The sequence below is a fragment of the Curcuma longa genome, chromosome 2 (assembly GCF_044706935.1).
Source record: "Curcuma longa cultivar G26 ecotype Majalengka, Jawa Barat chromosome 2, ITB_CL_G26_1.1, whole genome shotgun sequence".
Classification (NCBI taxonomy): domain Eukaryota; kingdom Viridiplantae; phylum Streptophyta; class Magnoliopsida; order Zingiberales; family Zingiberaceae; genus Curcuma; species Curcuma longa.
The window spans coordinates 2,884,974-2,910,683 of record NC_133862.1 but is presented as its reverse complement, the minus strand read 5'-3'; the positions used below and the strand labels follow the sequence as shown (position 1 = coordinate 2,910,683).

Sequence of the window (25,710 nt, the reverse complement as noted above, 5' to 3'; positions counted from 1 at the left end):
GTATTGCGAATATTCAGTATTCGAGTTTAAGATCCAATCAAACACATATGGAATGTGTACTCAAATAATGAATTGCTATTTATCCAATAAATAGTATAACCGTAAGGCGATTGCCTTAGGATACCTCTCAAATCTAACATAATCTTGTTTCTAATACATGTAGATGAAGTTATGATCGCATGCCAACTAGCACAGACTGTGGTGTTGGTTTCTAAAGATTAGTACCACAATATGTGATCAGAACCAAACCAACACTGTAATGTTGGTTTATGAAAATCAACACCAATTTGGTACTGATCTTCAAAAATCAGCACCACAGTCTGTGCTAATTGTCATGCGACTATAACTTCGCCTATGTGTATTATGATCAGGATTCGACACCATATATACCTTCTACATGCTAACTTCTCCCATATTGTGGCAAATTTTCAAAAATCAAATACTTTAGATTTATCAATGAGTTTTGATCAAAACCCATTGATGGACCTAGAGAGCTATGGTCGGAATCATTCTAACTCTTGTAGGTTTCTGCAGTGCTCAGAAGTCCAAGGATGCCCTCCGTTATCATCGTAAAGGATTCCCAACATTGTTCAAAAGGTTTAAAATATTTCAAACTTTGTACCATTTGGTATGGACCTAAAACTTCGTATGAGAGACTTAAGGCCAGGATTTCTCACTATATCTACCTTTTACACACTCCACACTTTCATCACATTGCAAAATTTCAGAAATCCAAGTCGTTTAGATCTAACAATGGATTTCGATAAAAATTTATTGATGGATCTAGAGAACTACGATCGGACTTATTCCAACTCCTGTGTGTTTATTAAGTGAACCTGAGTCCAAATAAATTATCTTTTACTATTTTAAGACCCTTCCAATAGTGTTCAAAATAATTTAAAACTTTCAGAACACTATTATGTTAATTTTTGTAAACCAACACCATAGTGTATGATCAGAACCAACACTATAATGCCAGTTTATGAAGACCAACATCACTATGGTGTTGGTATTAAAAAATTAACATCACAGTTTGTGCTAGTTGGCACATGATCATAATTTCACCTACGTGTATTAGGACTAAGATTAGACACCATATATATATCTTTACAAACTAACCTATCCCATCTCATTGCAAAATTTTAGAAATCTAAATACCCTAAGCTGATGACAACCAGATCTTAAGTCAATCTTAGAGTACACGCAGAAGACCTTCAACTGATCAAATAAATCATCAATACGTGACAAAGGGTATTTGTTCTTAATCGTAACCGCATTCAACTAACGGTAATCAATACACAACCTCATTGATCCGTCCTTCTTCCTTACAAATAGGACTGGAGCTCCCCAGAGTGAAACACTAGGATGAATGAATCCTTGGTCTAATAACTCCTACAATTGGATCTTAAGTTTCTCCAACTCCTTCAGTGTCATCCGATACGAGGCCTTAAATACCGGTATCATATTTGGAATCACCTCAATAGTAAACTATACCTACCTATGAGGTGGCAAGCCAGGAAGCTCATCCGGAAAAACATTTTGATAATCGCAGACGATATAAACATCGGAAAGACGAGAAACACTCCCTTCAGCTTCTTTGCTTCATAAATAGTAAATAACGTCGGCACCCACCATCTAACATTTTCTGAGTTTGTATAGCAGAAATGAGATATACTCCATCATTCCGAGTACCAACAAATTCCCAAGCGGATTGATTCGGAGGTTGGAAGGTAACTACTTTAGCTCGACAATCCACTGTAGCATGATAAGTGGTCAACCAATCCATAGCCAGAATAATATCAAACTCCACCATATCCAACACCTGAAGATCCACCGTAAGGGTATGACCGTCAAAATCCAATGGATATCCCTTGATCTAACACTTCACCTAAAGGTAAAGATACTGCCAAACTACACGATCTATCCATAAAAACTCTCCCAATTTTTCTCAAAAACAATCTAAACATAAACGAATGGGAACTACCAGTATCAATCAAAGTATCAGCATATATAGAATAAACTAAAATCATACCCCGAATGACTTCCACCATGTGACAACCTGATCTCGAAGATGATATTTAGCTAACCCAACCATCTCCGCATTCGTACAAGACATATAATCAAAAGTATCCGTAAGATTCTCCAACCAAGATCAAGCCATCCATGGGTCAGATCTCCCGTGAAATAAGGTGAATCGATCCTTAGTCGACTTGGCCAATGCCAAAATACGACTTTTATCCGACACCCCATCCACCGGAGCAGATGTAGGCATAGTCGAAGATAACTCCTGAGCTCGAGAACCCTGTCCCACAACTGGAGGATCATAGGTCTGCTCCTGACTATCCAAATCATCCTCAGGAATTCCTGACTCTATTGACTTAGCAGGTCGTCTTGGTGGCCGACCACGTATTCGATTTTACATAGGGGCCATAATATAATTAAATATCACCTGCTAACACAACTATTATAAATTTCTAGGAGATGAATAAAATATACAAGATAGTCTTACTTACAATTCCTTGGAGAGATCATGCCGCTGTCTGTCCCATCTCACAATCTGGATCGAGTAAACCAAAATTATACCAAAAATACGATGATAAATCCAAAAGAAACTTAATATGAACGTTGCAACCTAAGACTCAACTTAATATGCTCTGATACTAATAAAATTGTCACGTCCCGCCAATCTGCTATCTGAAAAATTTGAGTAGCATCTCCCCTGTAACAATTCAACTTTCCTGAATACATTTTAACATAGGGTCCACACGGCCACAAACCACATACCACAATGTATATAAAATAACAAACTATATGACTAAGGCCCACATGGTCACTCACTAGTCCAACATATGCATCTAATATAGCAAACCACAACAACAAACCAACAACGTATAAATAGAAAACCTCAAAGTATACCGATATGCATCACAAAAAAACAAATGACAAACTCCACAAGTCCACGATAATAGAAAACTCCGCATCAGAATTATAACAACACCCAAAATCCATGAATACGAATATAAATCCATTTATAAAACCAACATCCATACAAAGTAAATCAAAGGTCCTCCTGCTGTGAGATGAGGCAGTCTGGCAGGATTCCAAGCTTCAAAGTATACATCCCTATCTGCTACCTAGAGAGAAAGAAAAGACACCCTAGGGTCTGGGTAGTAAGTATAAAATACTCAATAGGATACTAGATAGAAGTGCACAACTAATAAATAAACAAGGATATCAACAAGATATACAGTCTCCCAAAATGATACTTAGTAAACAAGGTCAATAATACTACATAACAGGCAATACGTATCATGCAAATTCAACCAATGCATGTAATATCACACAATACAATAATCATATATTAAACAAGTGCAACATATCACACACAAAGATGCAGTAAATAGACTACCAACAAATGTAGTAAATAAACTATCAGCAAATATATGTATATATGCAACACACATCACAGGCAACATGCATGGTCACTGTCTACACTCATCATCCCCAGACACCCACATAATGAACTGAGGCGCATGACAGGACAACTGCACACACTCCAACAACAGACCACTACACGTAAGTGGGGAGGAGATAGAATATCTCAAGGTAGCTATCTAGCTGCCTGGTCACTGTCTGCACTCATTATCCCAGACACCCACACAATGAATTGGGACGCACGATAAAAAGTACACACTCCAACAACTGACCACTACACGCGAGGGGGAAGGGCAGAATATCTCAGGAGAGCTATCTAGCTAGTCCTAGTTGCACCCACACAGTGCAATAATGCTCTTACTCCTGTACCACTATAACACAGTGGTTAAGTGAGGGCCAACATAAATTAACCACACCTACTACTAGCATGTAGATGTTATGATGCTCAGCTCAACAAGTAATGACTACATCTACCAAGATATACTCAACATCAATCATAACAAGTCATCACAGATCAACAACAAATAAATGAGACTGTATTGATAGCAACTAGATCATATCAAAGGTCAACAGTTATGTATCATGCAACGAGTGTAATAAGGATAACAATAAGATAATTAACAACAGATTTATAATAAGTCATGCACTACGAACAAGACCTGTATTGACCAAGTATAGGAGTACCCACCTGGTATGACGCATGTCGCAATAATAACCCCTAAATATAAATCTTCGTATATAACCGAAACCACAAATCAAGGTCCTATAATTTATAAAATACAACACCCACTAAATATAATAATATATTCAATTTTACAACAAAATAAATCTCATACTACACCATAATCTATCAACCCTAACTTCACTTACCCTACTACACCATTAACCTCAATCGGATCCAATTAACACAATTAAACTCATTCTCTAATTAACCACAGCTGAATCCAAATTAACCTAACCAAGTCACAACTAATCACATAAATCCTTAGTAAATTCAAGATCACCTATAATCAAATTTAACTCAACTAACCCACAACAACAGATCAATCCATTACCTCTAACTCCATCAGATCTCACATCAAGACCAGACCGAATTAGTGGTGAGGCCTTCAACAATTTGAAACAGATCCAACATCAACAAAATCCTCATCTACAGATCAATCAACCATAGAGCCATATCTACGACAGATCAATACCACAATCCAATTGAAACCCAACAGCAAACAAACTAAACCTAATAGAAATGAAATCTCAACACCATCTATGAAATCCGATCAATCCAACAGAACTAATAAATCTCACAGAATCTCAACAGCACAACAAACCCAACCGAGTTAAAATCTCAACAAAAATCTCAACATCCAAACAACCACAAAATTGATCACGGTATCAAAACCTAAACAGATTCAAAAGCTTACCTCACAGATAGAACCATAAAACCAGCTTTGCCCTGATCGAGACCTGCCACCACTCCACTAATCGATCTCCAAATCGAGCTGTGAGCTCAATCCAAATATAGAAATCAGAACACAAAACCCACTAAATAGCCACACTAAAATAGGAATTCAATTAGGAATCAAACTCACTGATCGATCCTCCCCAATTTCAATCTGCCCTATTCACGTCGCGTCAATCGTCGCCACCCGAACGAACCTCAACTACCCTGGCGAGAAACGGGTCCGATGGTTGGAGCTTCTGGTCACCAGCACTCCACCGCTGCTTCTGCCCAGCTCCGATTAAACACGATCGTCGATCGAGAGGGAAGAAGAGAAGAGGATTGCGAGCTCGGGAAGAAACAATCGCGGTCACAGCTTTAAACAGGGTTTAACGGTTTCGGGTTATCGGGTTTATCCAGATCCATATCTGCATCCCATTTCTTAAAGGGGCTGGCTAATTGGGTTTCAACAGTAAACCCAACTTACAGCCCAAACCCAATAATAATTTAGCTTTTAATAATATTCATTAGAGGTAATAGTTAACCCCCATAATCCTTGTTAACCAATTAGAGCTAAATTATTTATAATTAACTCCAAAAAAAAATTCTCGTATCTTACATCTAGAGAGTTGTATTCAGACCCATTCCAACTCATGTATGTTTCTAAAGGGCACGGGAGTCAAAGGATATCCTCTATTATCATCGTAAAGGATTCTCAATATTGCTCAATTAGTTTAGAAAATTTTAGATTTTATGACAATTAACACAGGCCTATAACTTCATGTAGAAGACTTAGAACTAGGATTTCTCACCATATCTAACTTCTACACACTTCACACTTCCATCTTATTGTAAAATTTCAGAAATCTAAGTCATTTAGGTCCATCAATGAGTTTTGATTAAAATCCATTGATGGACCTAGAGAGCTCTGTTTGAACCCATTCCAACTCTTATAGGTTTCTGTAGTGCTCAAGAGTCCAAGGGTGCTTTTGGTTATCATTGTAAAGGATTTCCAATATTGCTCAAATGATTTAAAAAGTTTCAGACTTTGTACCAATTGGTACAGGCCTATAACTTCATATAAGAGACTCAGAATTATGATTTCTCACCATATCTACCTACTACACAATCCACACTTTCATCTCATTGTAAAATTTTTAAAATTCAAGTCATCTAGGTCCATCAATGGGTTTCGGTCAAAACTTATTGATGAACTTAGAGCGCACTAATTGGGCTAATTCCAACTCATGTAGGTTTCTGTAGTACCTAGGAGTTCAAATGTGCCCTCCATTATCATCGTAAAAGATTTTCAACATTGTTCAAAAGGTTTAGAAAATTTTAGACTTTATACAAATTGACATAGGCCTATAACTTCTTATAAGAGACTCAAAATCAGAATTTCTCACCATATCTACCTTCTACACATTCCACACTTCCATCTCATTGCAAAATTTCATAAATTCAAGTAGTCTAGATCCATTAATGAGTTTCAGTTAAACTCATTAATGAACTTAAAGAGCTCTAATTTGGCTCATTCTAACTCTTGTGGATTTATTAGATGAACTTAGTCCAAATAAGTCCTCTTTTACTATTTTAAGGTCTTCTCAACAGTGCTCAAAATAATTTAAAACTTTCAGAATACTGTGATGCTGATTTCTATAGGCCAACACCACTATGATGTTGGTCTTTAGAAATCAGTGTAGGATCGATGTACGCGCTAGAGGGGGGGGGGGTGAATAGCGCGTGTAGCTTTTTCACTTTCGTTCATTTTACTAACAAAACACTAAGCAGCGGATTAGACAATAATAAAGGGACACGCGGATTTTTACTTGGTTCCTAACCCCCCAGGGTTAGTACGTCCAAGGCCTAATTCGGGAGGCGCCCGTCCACTAGTGGTCTCCTTTCCGAACGGTGTTCGGAGGCGGAGAAACCCGTCTTACAGTCCGTAAAGAATGACAGTAATAAAAAATAGAAAGAACAAGTAAGAAAGATTAAACCAAACAAGTAGCTGCCGATCTGGAAGTCCGAGCACCGCGTACTCCTCCTGGATCTTCCCTGGTAGCACGTGCCTGGCCCCGTTCGCGTTCAAAAGCACCACTAATTGAGCAGGAAACTTTTCTGGCTTGAATTACTTGTTTCTGCATGCTCACGGCCTTTTATAATGCTCCTGAGTCGACTCAGATGCCCATCTGGGTCGACTCCAGCTGACGTGGCTGATAAAACTTTATCCTGCTCGATTCTGCTCGTTATCTGCTGTCCGAGTCGACTCAAATGCACTTCTGAGTCTACTCCAGCCTCTTGAGTCGACTCCAGCCTAAATCTGAGTCGACTCCAAAAACCTTTTTTGTAGATCTCTGAAAGGGCTTTCCAACGCATCTGACCGTGCCTTGTTTCGAGTCCCGAGTCAAAAGTTATGGCTATTTAAAGTTGACCCTACATTATGGTTCCTACAAAATAAGCATGAAAACAACCAAGCCAACCTAGCTTTACCTTGTGGGTCTAACTTCGGATTTCTACCGAAATTCTGGGTTATTCTGAAGTCTCCTGTTCCACTCTGGAAACGTGTCCTTACCCACTCCACTCAGGAGAATTTATGCCAACCAAATCCTCCAGACTTGTTGGACTTGTGCTCGACTCTGTCCTTGCCCCCCAGGATTTGTACTGCAACTGATCCTCCTGATCAGTCCAGCCCTCAGCTGCAGCTTGGTCCTCCTGACCAGGCCCAGCTCTCTACTGTAACTTGGTCCTCCTGACCAAGTCCAGACTCTACCTGGTGCACTTTGACTCTGCCAAGACTTCCGCCTGATCCTCCAAATCAGGACTTCTCTTTGCCTAGCCTACAACTAGGACTTTGCCTTGCCCAGCTTCACTCACTAGGACTTCCCTTGCCCAATCTTCCAGATTAGAACTTCCACTGCCTAGTCCAACCGACTAGGTCTTCTCGCTCACTTCCACACATCCAAACATCAAGTCTTGTTTGGATCAACCCTTGGTCAAACTGACCGACTTAGATGTATTGTCAAACATCGAAACTCTAGGCAAGATCTTAGTGCATCTTGCACCAACAATCAGTACCACAACGATGTTGTATTTAAGTTGTGGTACTGATTTTTAACCAACACCAAAGTGATTTATTAGTTTTATTTTTATTTTTTATTAAAAAATCATCTCTCATTATTAATTTTTTTTATTTTTTATTCATTTATAATTAGATATTAAAATGTTAAAAATATTAAAAAATAGAAAAATATTTTTAATATTTTATTTGTTATATCTAGAAATAATCAAAAAGGGCTTAGATATAAATTTTAAAACTTATTAGACCTTAATGCAAAAATACAAATAAAAGGCCTAACTTTTATTTCCTCATGACTTTTTCTTTCCCTTTTTTCTTTTAAAAGCACTCTAACCCTAATCTCCTCAAACGATTTCATTTCTCACCCTCAAACTCCTCACGCCACCGCCACCCTTGCTCAGCTCCCTTTGTTGTTTATTGTTGTCGCAGCTGTCGTATGTCGTTGCAGCTGTCGCAACCGTCGCACGTCGTCGTAGCATTGCCAACATTTCACAGCAGCAAGCGTGAGGGGTGATGAGTTAGGGTCCGCCGTCCTTGCCTCCATGGTCGGGATATCGCTGCAGCAGCCGGCGTTGGACGCCGCCGTCAGACTTCACTGTTACCACGTGGAGAAGACCAGAAACCTAGCTGCCACCAGCCGTTTGCTTCTTCCTGCCACCGCCGAGCACAGCATCGCGTGTCTCACCGCCGAGCTGAGCTTTGGACGCCTCTGTTTCGGTAGTGTTCTGTTTTCTGCCGACTGGAGATAAATGTTTGCCGGAGAAGCTTGTTTGCTGGAGAAGCTTGATTGCTGTTGAGAATCTGTTTGCCAGAGAAGAAGGCTGATCTCTCTTCCTTCTCTGTTCTATGCTGCCGAAGCCTAATCTAACTTCTCTGTTTTGCCCTTGGTTGATCGCCGGAGGAAGTCATCACCGGAGAGGAGTCTCTGCCGTAGTTGCTGCCGGGAAGACCATGTGGGAGTAGAGAGGGAAGATTGGAACATCAAAATGTCCTCTGATAGCTGGAAATTGTATCTAGCCGTTGGATAAGTTTTCGACCATAGCCAATCAAATCCTAATGATCGTATGCTAATTTCGTGGAAGCTTACGAAGTTTCCGGAAACGTTCCATCATCACTGGAGAGACTTCCGGTCGTTTGTCCTTAATCGGTTGTCAATGGTTGACCATCGATAACTATACTGTGAATACGATTCTCGATAATAGTTAGAAAGCCCGAGGAAACGATCGCGACAAATGTTGTTGCGTGGTTTCCGGAATAAGGCTTCTCTCGATTCGATCGTCATCGATCATCGGCTAGTACCGAAGACGATGACGCAACTCGTGGCTTCCGAAGCCGTCCAGACGGGAGCTTGGCGTGGATCACCAGTAGAGGCGGGACTCGGACGAGGATCGCTCGATTGGTTCAACACGGCTCAACATCGTCATCGCGAGGTACACGTTTAGAATAATTTTATTCTGCAAATTTTTAATTATATTTCCGCTGCGCACGTTTATAATAGACGAAACAGAATCCTCATGTTGACTTACATTGGGTTTCGGGCCTTCGGAAACCATGGATTAGCTAATTTTTTACTTATCCGTGGCTTTCGTCGTCCGAGTCGTAGTCACTTTGATTCGGTTCGTTCTGAGCCGGAAGGGCTAGAAAACTCATCGTTGGTTCTTCGTCTGATTCCTCGGAAGACGACTCATCCCAAGTCGCCTTGAGTGCTTTGCGTTTCGCCTTTCGATCCTTTCGTTGGTTCGGACAGTCGGCGATGAAGTGTCCCTTTCGACCGCAACCGTAGCACTTCGAGTCTTGTTTTTCGGTGGTTGGCTGCTTCGATGTGCTGACGACCTTCTTGACTTCCGATCAGCGAATTCTACGCTTGTTCCGGAATATTTTTCGGACTAGATTTACTAGTTCCGTTGTAACGTCTTCGTTTGTGTCGGAGTCCGACGATTCCGAGTCTTCCGGTACTTTTCTTCTTTTTGGTTCGGAACCTGCAAGCAAAGCTATACCTTTCTCCTGCACTTCCGTATTAGACTGTTCATGCAATTCAAATTCAGAAAATAATTCGTCTAATTTAATTTTATTTAGGTCCCTAGAAACTTTGTAGGCATCTACCATCGATGCCCACAAGGTGTTCCGGGGAAAGGCTTTGAGAGCGTACCTTATCACATCTCGGTTGTCGACGCTCTGTCCTATCGCGTGCAGGCCGTTGAGAATGTCCTTGATTCTCGCGTGTAGTCCACTCGTCGTTTCTCCTTCTAACATTTTAATGTTATACAGTTTATTAATTAATAAGTCTCTTTTGCTTACCTTGGTGTCGGAGGTCCCTTCGTGAAGTTCAATTAGTTTCGTCCAAAGATCCTTGGCGCTGCTGAAGGGTCCGACTCGATTTAATTCTTCCTTGGTTAAGCCGCACTGTAGTGTCTGGGTTGCTTTTGCATCCGCCTCAATCTTCTTCCTCGTGGCGGCATCCCAGAGCTCGCAAGATTGTGGTTGATTATCACTACCAGTTGGGATTGTGAATCCCGTCTGGATGATAATCCACATTTCCACCTGAGTCTTCAGGTGGCATTCCATTCTGGTTTTCCAGTATGGAAAGTCATCACCTGAGAAGAGAGGTGGTCTTGCGGTGTTGAAGCCTTCTTGGTGGGCCATTGATCTAGCACACAAGAAAGAAAAAAAAAAAACTGTTCCAAGACTTGGTCTTGGATTAGTAGTGTGGGAGAAGCGAAAAAAAACTAAAAAAAAATCGAAAAATGGTCTTGAATCAGTGGTTGCACTGTTTTCAAGAACCCCCGCTCTGATACCAATTGTAGGATCGTTAGAACACGCTAGAGGGGGTGAATAGTATGTTGCACGCTTTTCGATTTTGTAAAACTTTGAACGTGTACGGAAGAGAAAACAAAGAACGATGCGGAAACGTAAATGTTTTTTACTTGGTTCACAACGCAACGCTGCTACTCCAAGGCCCACAGTCCTGTCAGTGTGTGCACCTATGTGCCAAGACACTCTTATGTATTTGTGGATAATTATTTTATAAAGTTAAGTATTTATCGTTAATCATTTACTTTTTTGTACGTATGTGATTGATGATAAAGTCCCACGGATTAATGGTTATATTAATCTGTAAATAGTCCTTAATCAGATAAATATCTAGAGGGGGCATAGATATCTAGATCAACGCTGAGTATGACTAGGTCGAGATAGACCGAGGGATGGATATCCAAGTTGTACTTGGGGTGCCTCAAGTTAGAGGTACACTGGACACGACCCGCTCAAGAGGAGACCACATATTAAGCATCATTGGTCAATCCTCTTATGAACGAGTGTAACTGATCTTTTGACTTGAGATCTTCATTTATTCTATGCATGGAGTTATATACTTTGATGTCGTTAAAAGTAATCTTTAATCGGATTATGATTCATACGGTTATTGGGTATACAACAAAGTGTAGAGAGAATAGTGTTGAGTCAATAGAGGATTCATCGCTCTCTTAGATTATGGGGTTTAACATCCTGGCCGCTTGATAGAGATATTAGTGACTCGAAATTCATGGCCATGGTGGAATGGTTTATCATTCTAGAGGAGTCTATTATATCTTGGAAATCAAGTAAAACAATTAATTTGTGATGATGCATAGTGCACTAAATTAATTGGGATGTAGTCTAGATGAAGAGATTGAATTACACAGTAATCGATTCATGGTGGTTTTAGTTTATAACTAATATTTTATCACGTTGGATGACTAAAAACTGTTGTTAGACGGTTACCTTAGTCTGTGTATGGATTTACACTGCCTTCGTGTATAAAACCTAAAGGGTCGCACGCATAGCACATAGACATGAACAATATCTATAATTGATTATTTTGGTGGATACTAAAATTAATCAATTTATTATTTCTAAATAAGAATTAATTAGATTATTAATTAATTCTGAAATATTGGAAGCTAGAATGGATCAAGATCAAATGTAATTTTATTTGATCCAAAAAGAGAAAATTTGAATCATGATGATTCTTAGAAAATTATTAAAATCTAAAACTCCTCCTCCTTTTCTATTAATGAAGTTTTCATTTATTAATCTTATATTAATAAAGATTTTTCATTTTCTTTATTAATGAAAACTTTTTTTTTCCTATATTAATGAAAACTCTTTATTAATTTTATATTAATGAAGACTTTTCATTTTTGTTATTAATATTATATTAATGGAAGACTCTTAGTTTTCTTATTAATATTATATAATGGATGAAGACTTTTCATCTTTCTCTTAGAGGCTATATATAGCCACCCTTGAAAGAGAAGAGAAGGTAGAATAGAAAGAAAGAGCTCTCTCTCTACTTCCCTTTTTCTTCCATCAAGAGAGATCCATAGTGCTTCCAAAAGTTTTGTTGATCCAAGAGGCTAGCACCTAGAGGATCATGTCTAGTTCGTGATCTAGTGCGCGTGGATACCGCTAGAGGAGTCACACTTGGGGCTCTTACATATTTGTGATATCATTCACAATTGTTAAGAAGTACGAGGTATGTTGTTCATTTCATGTCATTTTGTTTAAAGCTATATGTACCACGAAGATCCATGTTATTAAAATACATCTTCCGCTGCGCTCCTGATTCCAACAGGTCCTTGACCGTTTACTCTAGGCAATCCACTAAGTCACTTGCCCCTTTCGGCAGCAAGTGTATCGAAAAAACAATGTAAAAATCGATTACAGGTTTGAAATAATGGAAATACAGAGTTTGCTTTGTTACCAAACTTCTCGCTTTCTCGATCGCTCCCCGGAAGTAGATTTCGGCGCCTCGGTGTGAAGTTGAGTAGCTTGGAGCAGGTACAGCACCGACGTCGAAAATAGAAGGCCCGGGAGTCGCGAGAACAAAGTTCGGAGGCTTTTGAAGTTGTGTTCACGGTTGCTGGTCGCAGCTGCTTATATAACCTTCCTGAGTCGACTCTGATGCAGATCTGGGTCGACTCCAGCTTGCGTGGCAGATAAACCTTTATCGTCTTCGCCTGTTATCCTTCCTGAGTCGACTCCGATTGACTTCTGGGTCGACTCTAGTTGCGGTGGCATCAGCAGCGATAACTTTTGACCCTGAGTCGACTCAAAACCTTACCTGAGTCGACTCCAGGCTGAGTTGGCGGAAAGTCGACGTGCTGACTTCCGGATTCCAGCTGACTCGGCTGGAGTCGACTCCAGAACCCATCTGAGTTGACTCCAGACCCGAAAATCTAACTTTTTGTCCAGAGTTCGCATTCGTCTGACTTTTCCTTCCTGCAAAAGATGTTGGCTAAAATAATAACATGTAAAGGATTAAGTTGGTTAATCGAACCAACTATGAGTCTTAACTTCGGATCTCTAGTGAGACCCTGAGTTAGACCGACGCCTAATGTTCCTCTTGGGAACGCGTCCTCACCCACTCTCCTCGGGAATTTTATTTGTGAATATTGTTCATAAATAATATTTACGATCAATTCACACTTTTTATTAATGAATATTTTTTTTTATACATTGTGGCAAAAGATGATACCCTCACCCTGAGGGTCCCTCCAATACTGCCCTAAGCGATTTGGAAGGAAGGTAAATCACAAGGGTTTTGCTCTAGTCAAGTAGCCCACTGCATGAGGGACTGAGGCAACCAGCAGGACATTTCATACTTATTGAAAATTGATCCCTAGACTTTATTATAGCAACTACTCCTATATAAGAATCATTTGAACCAACTCGTGAGGGTAATATTTTTTTATTCATAAATATTAATAAGCTAAACACATGTGTATAATCATTCATATAATTCAATGATTTATTCAAATTGTAAATCCTTGGATTATCCATGTAGTAGATTTTACATTCTTTCTATATTTTAAAATCTCTTCTAATAGTACTTTATATAGATTTGAATCTCTCTTTTTTTAATGGAAGTCTTTTTTATCTAACTTTCATTTATTACTAATTTCAATTCCATTACCTGTTAGGACTAAACTAGAGGGGATGGGTGAATGACTTTGATTGCATCGATAGATTGTGTAGTGGAAACTTGAAACAAACTGGACATCCAATGCAAACCATTAATATTTTTGATTTTACTTGGTTCACCGTCTTCTAAGGTGACTACGTTCAAAGCCTAATCCTAACGACTATCCCACTATCCTTCTCCTTCTCAAATACCTTTCAAAAGCAAAGAAGCCTAGCTCTTACAATTTGATTTCACAACAAATGCAAGCAATACAAGTATACAAATACAAATGAAAAGCGAACGTGATTTCACAACAAATACAACAATATAAGTATACAAATACAAATGAAAAGCGAAAATAACTTTACATAATGACCTTGACTTTGCTTGCTCTTTTGTCGCTTTGGAATGCCTCTTGGTGGTGGGAAATATAGCAGTACTTTGTCTCCAACCTCTCAAGAACCGACGCCTCAAATTCTCCTTGAACCCCTCTTTTATAGGGTTGCTTTCGGACTATTTTCTGCCTTGCAATCGATTGCTGCTCTACGAATTTGATTGTTGCTTTGATATGCAACTTAACGACTCAATTTTACCTTATTAATTGTTGGTGCAGGGAATACTAGATAATCGAACCTATATTTTGAATATAGCAAAGGATTCAAGTTAAGCATATATTGTAGACTGATGAGGTAATTTGAGTGTGTAGATAGCACAAAAAAGTCCTAGTTGAAGGCTAGACAAGGCAAGTCCTAGCTGGAGTCTAGACAAGACAAGTTTTAGTTGGAGGCTAGGCAAAAAGTCCTGGTCAGTGGGACTGGGCAAGGAAGACTTGGCAGATCTAGGTGGGGAGTCTGAGCGGGTTAGTGGATAGGACGTCTAGCAAGGTCAATGAGTCAATGAGGACCGGACATTGAAAGAAAATCTTGGGAGTCAGAGGATTGGATGTTGAGCAGGAAGTCCAAACAGATCTGGAGGACCGATTGTTTGGCAAATAGGTAAATTCTCTTGAGAGGAGTAGGTGAGGACGCGTTTCTTTAAAGGGAATAGTAAGCGTCAGTCTAACCTAGGGTTTCATTGAAATCCAAAGTCAAGACCAGACACTTATAAATCTGTCAATTCCTACATTATACTTGTATTGTTTTAATTCTATGACGCAAGAAAGTGAAATCCAAATTAAAGGAATTCGGGCATCCCTATCAGATCTAGACATCCAGACAGTCTTTCTTCGAGCCAGCGAGGCGGATGAGATAGCAAGTCCTGATTTGCTCGGATACCTCAGCTTCCAGACACTCGGAACAGTCTAGGCACTTGGAGAAGGATAAGATGTAGCAAAGCCAAGTCTGATCCAACAATCGCCATGTCAGTCTCCAGGTGCCCGAAGATGGCTAAGTCAGCGATGATAATGGATCGGATAGACCACAATGGGGGTGCCCAGAAGGAGATCCAAGCACCCAGATTACTCCATAAAAGTACCCGTGAACATAACCTTCGATACAATATTCACGACGATTTTGCAATTGCTGTTCACGTGCTCTACACTCTCAAAACGCTGCTACAATGCCAATACGCTACACCAACACCGTGCTCATGCTTTCAATCATTGTTTGTAACTAGAAGCCTAGTTTAAAATTGTCTTTTTCTTATCTATACTCTAGGAACGATAAATGTGTTACCATTCCTCTTTTTACAAAAGATAAGACTTTTTCTCGTTTGAAAAAAGAGTCTATTAGTGAATTGTCCATCGAAAGCAGTCAAGGACTGCGGACCTTGGAGTAGCAGCTAGAGGTTGTGAACCAAGTAAAAATAAATGTATCATTTACTTTGTGTTCTATTTTTTCTTATTTTTCGTTGCGTTCTCTAAAGTATTTAAAAGTGTTGGTGCCCCGGTTGATTTTAATGTGATTAACCAAGTTAGGTTAGGTTCTGTTGTGGTCTGATCCCTTTGTCTAAGTGCGCAAGAGCTTAGGAGCAGAGGAAGTCAAGCGGAAGACGCAGCGGTCGAGAAGGATGGCACGAGGGAGTGAGCCGACGGGCTCGGTGCATCCGAGAGACGTGGAAGCTGCGGAAGAATACACCGATGGAGCGAGAAGGATGTGCACGGTGTCCGAGGAATGAGAAGCCAGGAGGAAGGACCCTCGAGGGGCGAAAGGCCAAAGTTGGGTTCGGATGAGCCTAACTCTGGTTGACCAGAAATCACCCAAATGATGTTTTAAAAAAAGTTAACTCTATTGACTTTGACCAAGTCAAAATTTGACGTGGCTTCAACGTGCGCTCTAGTTTTTAATCATCGATCAAATTAAGGATAGAGATTATCCTTAATCAAGAATGATTCAAATGTTGATAAATGTTTTTTTTTAAGGATAATATTTATCCTTTATCAAAGATCAACGATCAAGATCAAAGTCTATCTACGATCAACGGTCAAGATTAGTTTGTGTAGGTTATAAATAGGCTTAGAAGCTAAAGCGAAAAATAACACTTCAATTGTAATATTTTTCTTAACTTCCATCTTATGCTACAAACGTCTGTAAGAGGCTTCTCCGCCTACAAGGAGTTTTTGATAGTAAGCTTTAACCGCCTTGGCTTACAACCACCTAGGTTGTAACTAAGTACATCTGTTTGTATTAGCCTCTTACTAGGTTTATTTCATTTAATTTATGTTGGGTTTATTTAATTGTTGAAACTAACATTTATCCTTGTAAAGTTGTGCAAGAGATCCAGTTTTATTTACAGGGGCAATTCACCCCCTCTCTTGCTAGTCCACATCGGTCCAACAAAAAAAAGTTTTCAAAAATGAGTGAAAAAACGAAGAGCACTATGCTTTAAACGATCCTAGATCAATCAATTGCTAAATACCAGCAATCGATTGTTGAGTCTACCAATCAATTACTAATTCATATCAATCTATTACAACACCTTCTACATGCTGCTATAGTGACAACAATCGATTACTAAAACCCCGCAATTGATTGGTAGCTCAATAGTCGAACCAAACAATTGATTTTGCAACATTCTATTCATTGCTACAGTGCCGACAAACAATTACTGGAACCAAACAATCGATTGCTATTGTAGCAAAAACACAATAACAGAAACCCTAATCTTGATACTATAGCAAACCAAGAAGTATTGTAGCAACCCCCAAAGTTATTGTAGTAATCATATTATTCAGGGCTTGTGGTTTGTACCAAACTCTAATTACTATAGCAAACTCTAAAAACACCTCAAACTCTAATTTCGAGGTTTAGAGTTCATCGGTTGATTGATATACCCTATTAATCTATCACTACCTTTGTTTCGACCTTTCCAAAGTTGAGTTCTAGTCTTGCTTAGTATCCGATTGACCTCAACTAATTAGACTTCCTTTGCTTAGCATCTGGTTAACTTTGACATGTCAAGACTTTTCGTTATCCAATATTAGATCAATCTTGACCTGTTAAGACTTCGTCATTGCTTGGCATTGAATCGCCCTTGACTTGCTAGGACTTCATTCATGTGCCAGGTGTCTGATTCTTCATGATTCACTTGGACTTCATGCATTGCCAACTCCTTGTTGGACTTTCCTCGTTATCAAAGTCCTTCATTATTTACTTGGACTTTTCTTTTCATACCAACTTCCTATTAGTCTTCCGATCAAATAAGTGTTCGGTCAATCATAACCCACTTGACCTTTCCTCTTGCTAACTCCCTATTGGACTCTTATCACTAAGTGTCTGATTAATCATGACTTACTTAGACTTTCATCTTGTCAACTTCCTATTGGACTTCTGATTAATAAGTGTCTGGTCAACTATAACCTACTTGGATTTTTCTTTTGTCAATTCCTTATTGGATTTTTCACTTCTTATTAAGTCTCCGATCAATCTTAACATACTTAACTTTTGCTCAACCAACTAAAATATTGATTAAACATCTAAATCCAACTCAAATCTTCTTAAACTTGATCAACTGAGCTTAATCAACTTTGATCCAAAATCAATTGCACCACCATTACCTATCAACAATATTTCTCCTTTTTACAAAGTTTATATATATATATATATATATATATATATATATATATATATATATATATATAATATAAACGGACGGCTGCGGTTTCACGCGATTCGGTCGTGGACGGCGGGGATCGATCGCACACGAGTCGGGCAGGATACCGTCGCGCAGTATATCAAATCTATATATCAGGTCTGATATCCTGCCCGACGCCCCCGCGCGACCCCACTGCGCGATCAGCCGACCTTTCGCCGTTCATCGCCGTCGTTCGTCGTCGTCCGATCACCGCCGGCCGCCATCCCGGGCTCGTTGGAAGCGCAACACGATGGCGCACACACCGGCATCGGATTCCGGCCGGATTGGGTCGAAATCCGGCCGAAATTCTGGCCGAAACAGAGCAGACGGTTCTGGCGGCGATTTCACCGGAATCCGACCAGATTCCGGCTGAATCGGGGCCGGACTCCGACCGCGATCGACGCGGCGGCGCCGGGCGCGTCGACCGCGGCCGGAGTCCGGCCCCGATTCGGCCGGAATTCGACCGAATTCCGGCTGAAACAGGCCAACAGTGTCTGTTGGTCGATTTCGCCGGATTCCGGCCGAATCGGGGCCGGACTCCGGCCACCTCCGAACCGCCGTCGAGTTGCGGACGGCGGTGAACAGTGGCGGAGAAGCGGCGAAGGTCCGAGGAGAAACACTGTGCAATCGCGATAAACGAACGGCTGCGGTTTCACACGATTCGGCCGTGGGCGGCGGGGATCGATCGCACACGAGTCAGGCAGGATACCGTCGCGCAGTATATCAAATCTATATATATATATATATATATATATATATATATATATATATTTATTATTTTTTAAACAAAACTATTTTTTAGAATTCATCGTTGTATATTCATTGATAATTTAAGTTTTTGCATCCTTGTCATAGTGTTGCATCCTTCACTTTTTGATGAGAAAAAAAAGGGAAAGAAATGTGACTATAATTTATTGTGCCATGCGAACTCGCTAATCTCTTTTAGAAAAAGTCAAAGACAAGGACACACTTAAAGCCTGGGTTCTTTACCTTCATTTTTTTACTTGATTGTTATGTGCAACGGCGTTGGATTCGACCACTCATGATTTCTCTTGACGTTTGGATATTGATGTCGTATCTATCCAGCCCTACCGAATGATAATGCAGAAATTATAATTGATCATTATAGGATAAAATATTTATTGAGATTTAATTTTTACTCACTTCAATAAATTTCAATAGCTAACTCATTCCTACTCTGAAGGTGATATAAATTTATCTCATATCATGTAGCAATGACATTAAATTTTTCTCATTTTCTGTTGATATGTCCCACTCTACTTAGAATAACACGATTAAAAGATTCGTTGAAAATTATCCAATAAGATCTCTCCGATATCTAAATCATCGTGAAATCTTAAATATTATAATCTAAAAAAGAAATGATAAAAAGATAAAATAAAAGTAGATGAGATCGGAGATCCTTGTGAGAATAATATCACCTCCCTTATATATTAAGAGAAATCGTTCGTCAAGAGACTTACTTCGTTAAAGGATTGCATCTCTTTGTAACTGGTGTCATGACAATCACCATGTTAAATTGCGTTCAGATAGACCCCTCGTATTCAGGCTCGGGAGCACAACCTATTTAGACTTAGGGTGCTTGGGTGCTTGACATTCAGGTGTCGGAGTAGGCATTTGACAGGTCGATCTGGAAGTCGAAACGGCAGCAATCGGGAGGTCAAAAGTTGGACCGGCTCGACAAGTCGATAGGTCATACCAGACTAACTTAGCATGGAGTATGTAAGTGATTTCTGCTAACCTAGAGTAGACTAGACATTGACAGTATTAGATATAAACAACTTTAATTTATGTACTCAAATACTCAATCAAATTATTATTACTTGAAAAGTGCAATCTAACCTAAAAGAAAAGAATAGGCTAAATTGTCAAAGGATCATCCTATTTGATTAATTGTTCTTATTTGTGAAAAATGATTCTTTAAAATATGATTGTGAATAGTTGCACCCTCACTTATCAGCCTAAAAAAATGAGAATAGAAGACACCTCGCACTTAATTTAGGATAATGAAAGGGTAGTCCCCGGGGCCATGGTGCCCAATTTGGTAATCTGGGTTGTCACTCAGGCACCTCCGGTTCGACCCTAACTACGACGTATTTGTAGGAATTTTTCTTTAAATGGGGGTCGCAATCAGCCAATGCTGGGCACTGGTTGGTGCCAAATGCCCAGTGCGCTTTCCGATTTACCCTGAATAGTTGCACCCTCACTTATCAGCCTAAAAAAATGAGAATTGAAGACACCTCGCACTTAATTTAGGATAATGAAAGGGATTTATGAACACTAATTTTAGAGTAAATTCATGAGAAGTTCTAGGGTTTACTATTTAGGATGTTCTATTCAATTTTTAGAGTTAATTCTTTGAAGTTCCAAAACAACAATTTTTCCAATCCTCTGTTTCATCTGGCAAATTAGTTAGTTTAATCGATCGACAGATCCGCGACCGACAGAAAAGGTCACTGTCGCCACAAATGTGATCGATCGACGACGGATATAGCTCACCAATTAAATCCTAAGAACGTCTCTACTTTTTTTTCTTATCGAACCATTCCAAAGATCGAGCTCTGAAATTTCCACGTCCAGATCACGCACCCAGCTGTACCAATCAGCTTCCTCTCCGATTCTCTCTTCCCCATGCAAAAATCGAACCCGTAAACCACTATAAATAAACTTCTTCTTCGATTCCTATTTTGCTTCAGCCATGGCGGAGGGTCGCCGGAGGAGTCGCCATTTGCGCCGAGTACTATTACTCTTCTTCCTCTGCTCGTCTCTGGCCCCCTGTTCAGGCAGTAATGGTAACAGAGAAGCCATCGAGATCGGAATCGGGATGGGGATCAGTGGCTCGCCCTCGCTGCATCATTACTCCCCCTCCCCCTCTTCCCCCTCGCCCTGTCCACCGCCACCGCCACCTCCACCCCCACCGCCACCTCCACCGCCACCGCCACCGCCACCTCCACCTCCACCTCCACCGCCACCGCCACCTCCACCTCCACCGCCACCGCCACCGCCACCGCCTCCTCGCCAGCCGCAACCGTGCGACTTCGTGAACGATCTCCAGTACCGAGCTTACTTGGTCATCCAACGATTCAGGAAAACCATCACCTGCGATCCCAAGAACATCACCGGAACCTGGGTCGGGACCCGGATCTGCTCCGATGGAAAAGGCCATGGGTTTGATTATCATCATAAAAACTGAAGTTTTTAGTTGATTGGGTCTTAAAGATTGAATTTTGATGAATTCTGTGGCAGATATTCCGGTATCTACTGCGAAGGGCCGCCGGATAAAAGGAATATGCCGACGGTGGCCTCCGTCGACTTCAATGGGTATCACCTGGCGGCGCCAACGGTCAGTGGCTTCATCGATAAGCTCCCAGACCTCGCCATTTTCCACGCTAATTCCAACCGCTTCGGCGGCACGGTGCCGAATCTCACCAGCCTTCCCTTCTTCTATGAGCTCGACCTCAGCAACAACGTCCAAACCGGCTGCTTTCCCTCCTTCGTCCTCCCCCTAACCAACCTGTCGTTCCTCGACCTCCGGTATAACGGCTACTCCGGTGAGGTTCCTTCCGCGGTGTTCACCATCCAGACGCAGGTGCTTTTCCTTAACAACAACAAGTTCAACGGCCAAATCCCGGCCAACCTCGGGAAGACTCCGGCGAATTACATCACCTTCGCGTTCAACAACTTCACCGGGCCGATCCCTCGGTCAATCGGGCAAGCGTCCAATACTCTGCTCGAGATCCTCTTCCTCGGCAATCAGCTCTGCGGCTGCCTGCCTTACGAGATAGGACTGTTGAACAAGGCAACGGTGTTCGACGCCGGGAGCAACCATCTCTCAGGCCCGATACCGCTCTCGTTCGGGTGTCTGAAGAAGGTGGAGCAGCTCAACCTCGCCGGAAACTTTCTCTCCGGCGAAGTGCCTGATGCCGTCTGCCGACTGGCGAATTCCATGCACGGCCGCCTGGTGAACCTCTCGCTCTCCGACAACTACTTCACGTCCGTGGGGAAGTGCTGCGTCGAGCTGATCAAATGTAATGTGTTGCACGTGGAGAAGAACTGCATTCCGGGATTACCAGGACAGCGGCCGGCAGCAGACTGCGAGCGGTTCTTGAAGCAGCCGAAGCCCGTGTGTCCCGACGCGCAATACATCCCCTGCCAGCTCCCGGCGGAGGAGCTCGAGTATGCAAAGGACGCCGCTTGGGCGGTGGCAGACGGGGCGACGGATAACGCGCCAGCGGCGTCCGCGTACGCGACTTACAAAGCGCTGCATCCGCCGGAGCAGGAGGAGGAGGAAGCCGTAGATTCTCCGTGACGTGGCCAACGATAATTGGCCCTTGTCTAATTACTATAATTGTGAAGTCAAATCAGTCAACTGTGCTGGTATATTATTGGAACGCAATGCATAATAATGCCATTTAAGGCCGTCATTGGTTGTTAAGTGTACGATGAATATTATTATTATTATTTAAAAAATTATTATTCTAATAATTTTTGGCCTCTTCGTCGTTTAAATTGCCTACAAATGAAGAGGAGAGGACACTTTCGAGATGATTAGGGTTGGCAACTCTTACCTCAAAATTAATTCGTGTCCAAGATCTAGTGAACTACTCACTACAAAATTAACTTATTTCATGTCATGTTTTATTTGGTCTTACCATATGATTCAAATCACTTTTGTTATATTCTAAGTGCAATGTTGAGATTTCCTTTGGCCCTTTGGGTACAGTGGGATGATAAACAGTGGGGTGATATACTCATGCAATAAGAGTTCAATTTTCTGACAGTACATATCCAGTATTTGTGATGTTCGAATTACTTGTGATGTTAGGTCGTCCGTTAAGACACATATGAGTTTTTTGGATTTACTTAGTGATCGGTTTGTAGGATTGTGTCATCCACATCCAAAATTAATTGGATCCTAAAAACTAGATAATTGGATTAAAAAAATATTGAGATTTCCTTTGATCTTATATGTATTCCGCCTTCTTTTGTTGGCTAATAATTGATTACCTACTCTAAAACATAACTTCAATGCTATTATAGACACCATTAAAGTAGGGTATATAATGTCTTTTTCACCAATCTTAATACATTCAAATCATCATAATTTTTTAGATTATCTCTAAAAGCTAAACGCTAAGTAAAGAAAATAATTTATTTATCTCATTTCGAAGATCAACTTCCATTTATTTAACATGGGCAATCACTAGCATTATTGAAGGATCTAAGGAACATGGACCATAGGACATTATGCCCCAACTTCTATTAAAAAGATAGTACTAAGGAAATGAGGTTGGCAGATGACCGTACTCCTTGTAATAAATGTACATTTCATTTAATATATTTTATTTTTTAATATTTTTATATGTATTAATTTTATTTTTTCATGGTATTAATTTTAATATTATAAAATTTATATATATTCAATTGTAAGATCTAAAAACTACACAAACAATAGAAGGAGCATTAGAATATTTTTTAAAAAATATTTTCATAATTTTACTAACTTCATGAAATAGGTTATTATATCTATAATTTTTAGATTAGTATATAAAGCATGAAGCAAAGGTTGGAGTATACACAATTGAAAAAAATATTTTTTATAAAGGTTACGCTTAACATATAAACAATCATGATCCAATGAATTTGCAATAAATCTTATTTCATATAAGTTATTAAAGGGTGCTTAAATTCTAAGATTAATATCAGCAAAAAGTAGAGTTTCACCTAGTTAATAAAACTTGATGCGGACCAAATCCTCCTACTCATTCCTTGCTTAACCACACCATTTCATTCGGGTTTGAATCCAGTAGAGCTTTTGATCCACTCCAACGATCTACTCTGAAACATGCAGGCCGATAACTCCCGTTCTTCTATACTCGAGTTGTTTCTTCACCTGAGCTGGTATTCACTTGAGTTGGTCTTTACCTGAGTTGGTATTCAATCGAGCTGGCATTCATCCGAGCGACACCAAAAGTGATGTGGTTCGCCACCGCTCTCCTTGGTTGCACAACTGCAATTCTCCATTTTGGTTTGAATCTGGAAGAGCTTCTAATCTCATGCTCCCAAGCGGGTCTCTTATTACCTGTTGTAGCGTGATTCTCGGCTGGATTGCTCGCGTCGGAGGAACGATCACGAAGAATCGGAAGGCTCCTCAGATTTCCACAAACCAAATCCTCCGATTGGTGTTCTTCTTCTTCTCCGGCACAGCACCTCTGGAACAGATCCACAGCTTGCTTCTCCTTCTTCTTTGCTTCGACTTGGACGCAACCACCACTTCCACCGCAGGTATGTTCTCCTCCCTTTATATAGGGAAGATCGAGGTTCCTCGAAGGGGTGGTTTTGCCCCTTCGTCTCCTTCCGTTTCAGAAGATGAAGGGGCGACGCCCCTTCATCTTCTGAACGTTCAACATCTCCCACTCGTCCAAGTCAATCCATAAAGGTAAATGATCACAAAGATCATTCAGAGGTATTTAGTCACGTAGACTAAATAAAACCAGAGTACACAGTCACATAGACTATAAGAACAACCAATTCATACATAGGAAAATGGTTCGTGCGACAGCAAGCACATTGAGCATTCATTGCTAAGAAAGTTGTTACACCTTACATAGCTGCTCATAGAGCGATCAATGCTAAGAAAGTTGTTACACCCAACTTAGCCGCTCCCCAAATAGTACATAACTATTTTCTGAATGACACACAGTCATTTATCTGATGGCTCACAGCCATCATCCAGGTGGCACCTAGCCGTTCTCCAGTGATACATAAATCACTCTTCTAGTGGTACATAACCATTTCCTGGACTCATTATGTCTTGCTATTTACCTAGATTAAATAATATGTATTTACATCAATATGAACATCTCTAATCCCTCAATTTGACCATCATGTCAAGAGCATGTTTCATATCTCTAATATTCACAATCATTTCCATACATAACAGAAATGGGTCGACCAGTGAATATTCTCAAAAGATGTAAATATATTTAATCTTCCTTTTTAGCTTGAATCCATTCATTTTAATCAGTCGCTTTCCTAGTCATGTTCCATAGACCGAATCATCCATAGTCATAGGTTTACATGCTAAAGTAGCAAACCCTGATTAAAATTTCAAGTAGACAGCTAAATAGTCACTTAAGGCAAATGCTGAGATTAACATATAATCTCATAGGGCTCACATAGTAGAGAAGCAGGGATCCATTCTCCTACTACCCTAATTGTCGCCTTAGCACATGTGGTATGAATCACATGCTACGATGTTATTTTCTTTACGAAAAAGAACGCATGTTTTTCTCAAATCAACATCGTACAGATTTTGATTAAGACATTCCCAATGTTTTAATCCTGAATCCAACACATGAATTCTTATCTGGCTACTAACAGGTTTAGTAAATGGTGGGAGCATTTACTTCGATCATCAAACTTTAAATGATCTCATCTTGATTCACTTATCAAGGCGACCCCAGCTTATAGTAATGTAACAATTTTACAGCTACATAAGCTAACAGCTGCATAAGCTGAACTATAAGCACCGGTCTTACCTCTATTCATACATAACAAATAGAGATGATTGTCCATGTGAGAGGACCAATCACTACCTGCCAACATGCTCACCGAGATCTTATCTCAAGAATGTAACTCTTCACATACACTGAATAAATTATGACATTTTATGCAATCAAATTTCAATATCTGATTTTCAACAATGTTACATTCTACGAAGTCCCATAG

General features: G+C 40.3%; 1 protein-coding gene across 1 annotated transcript; it reads left to right on the top strand.

The window, feature by feature from the left end:
* The first annotated feature begins 20,677 nt into the window (after nt 1–20,677).
* LOC141822366 (uncharacterized protein At4g06744-like) lies at nt 20,678–22,288 on the top strand. Its single transcript, XM_074709810.1, has 3 exons — nt 20,678–20,815; nt 21,002–21,147; nt 21,226–22,288. The coding sequence occupies exons 1-3, from the start codon at nt 20,678–20,680 to the stop codon at nt 22,286–22,288; spliced, it is 1,347 nt and encodes a 448-aa protein (XP_074565911.1).
* Nucleotides 22,289–25,710: the final 3,422 nt, after the last annotated feature.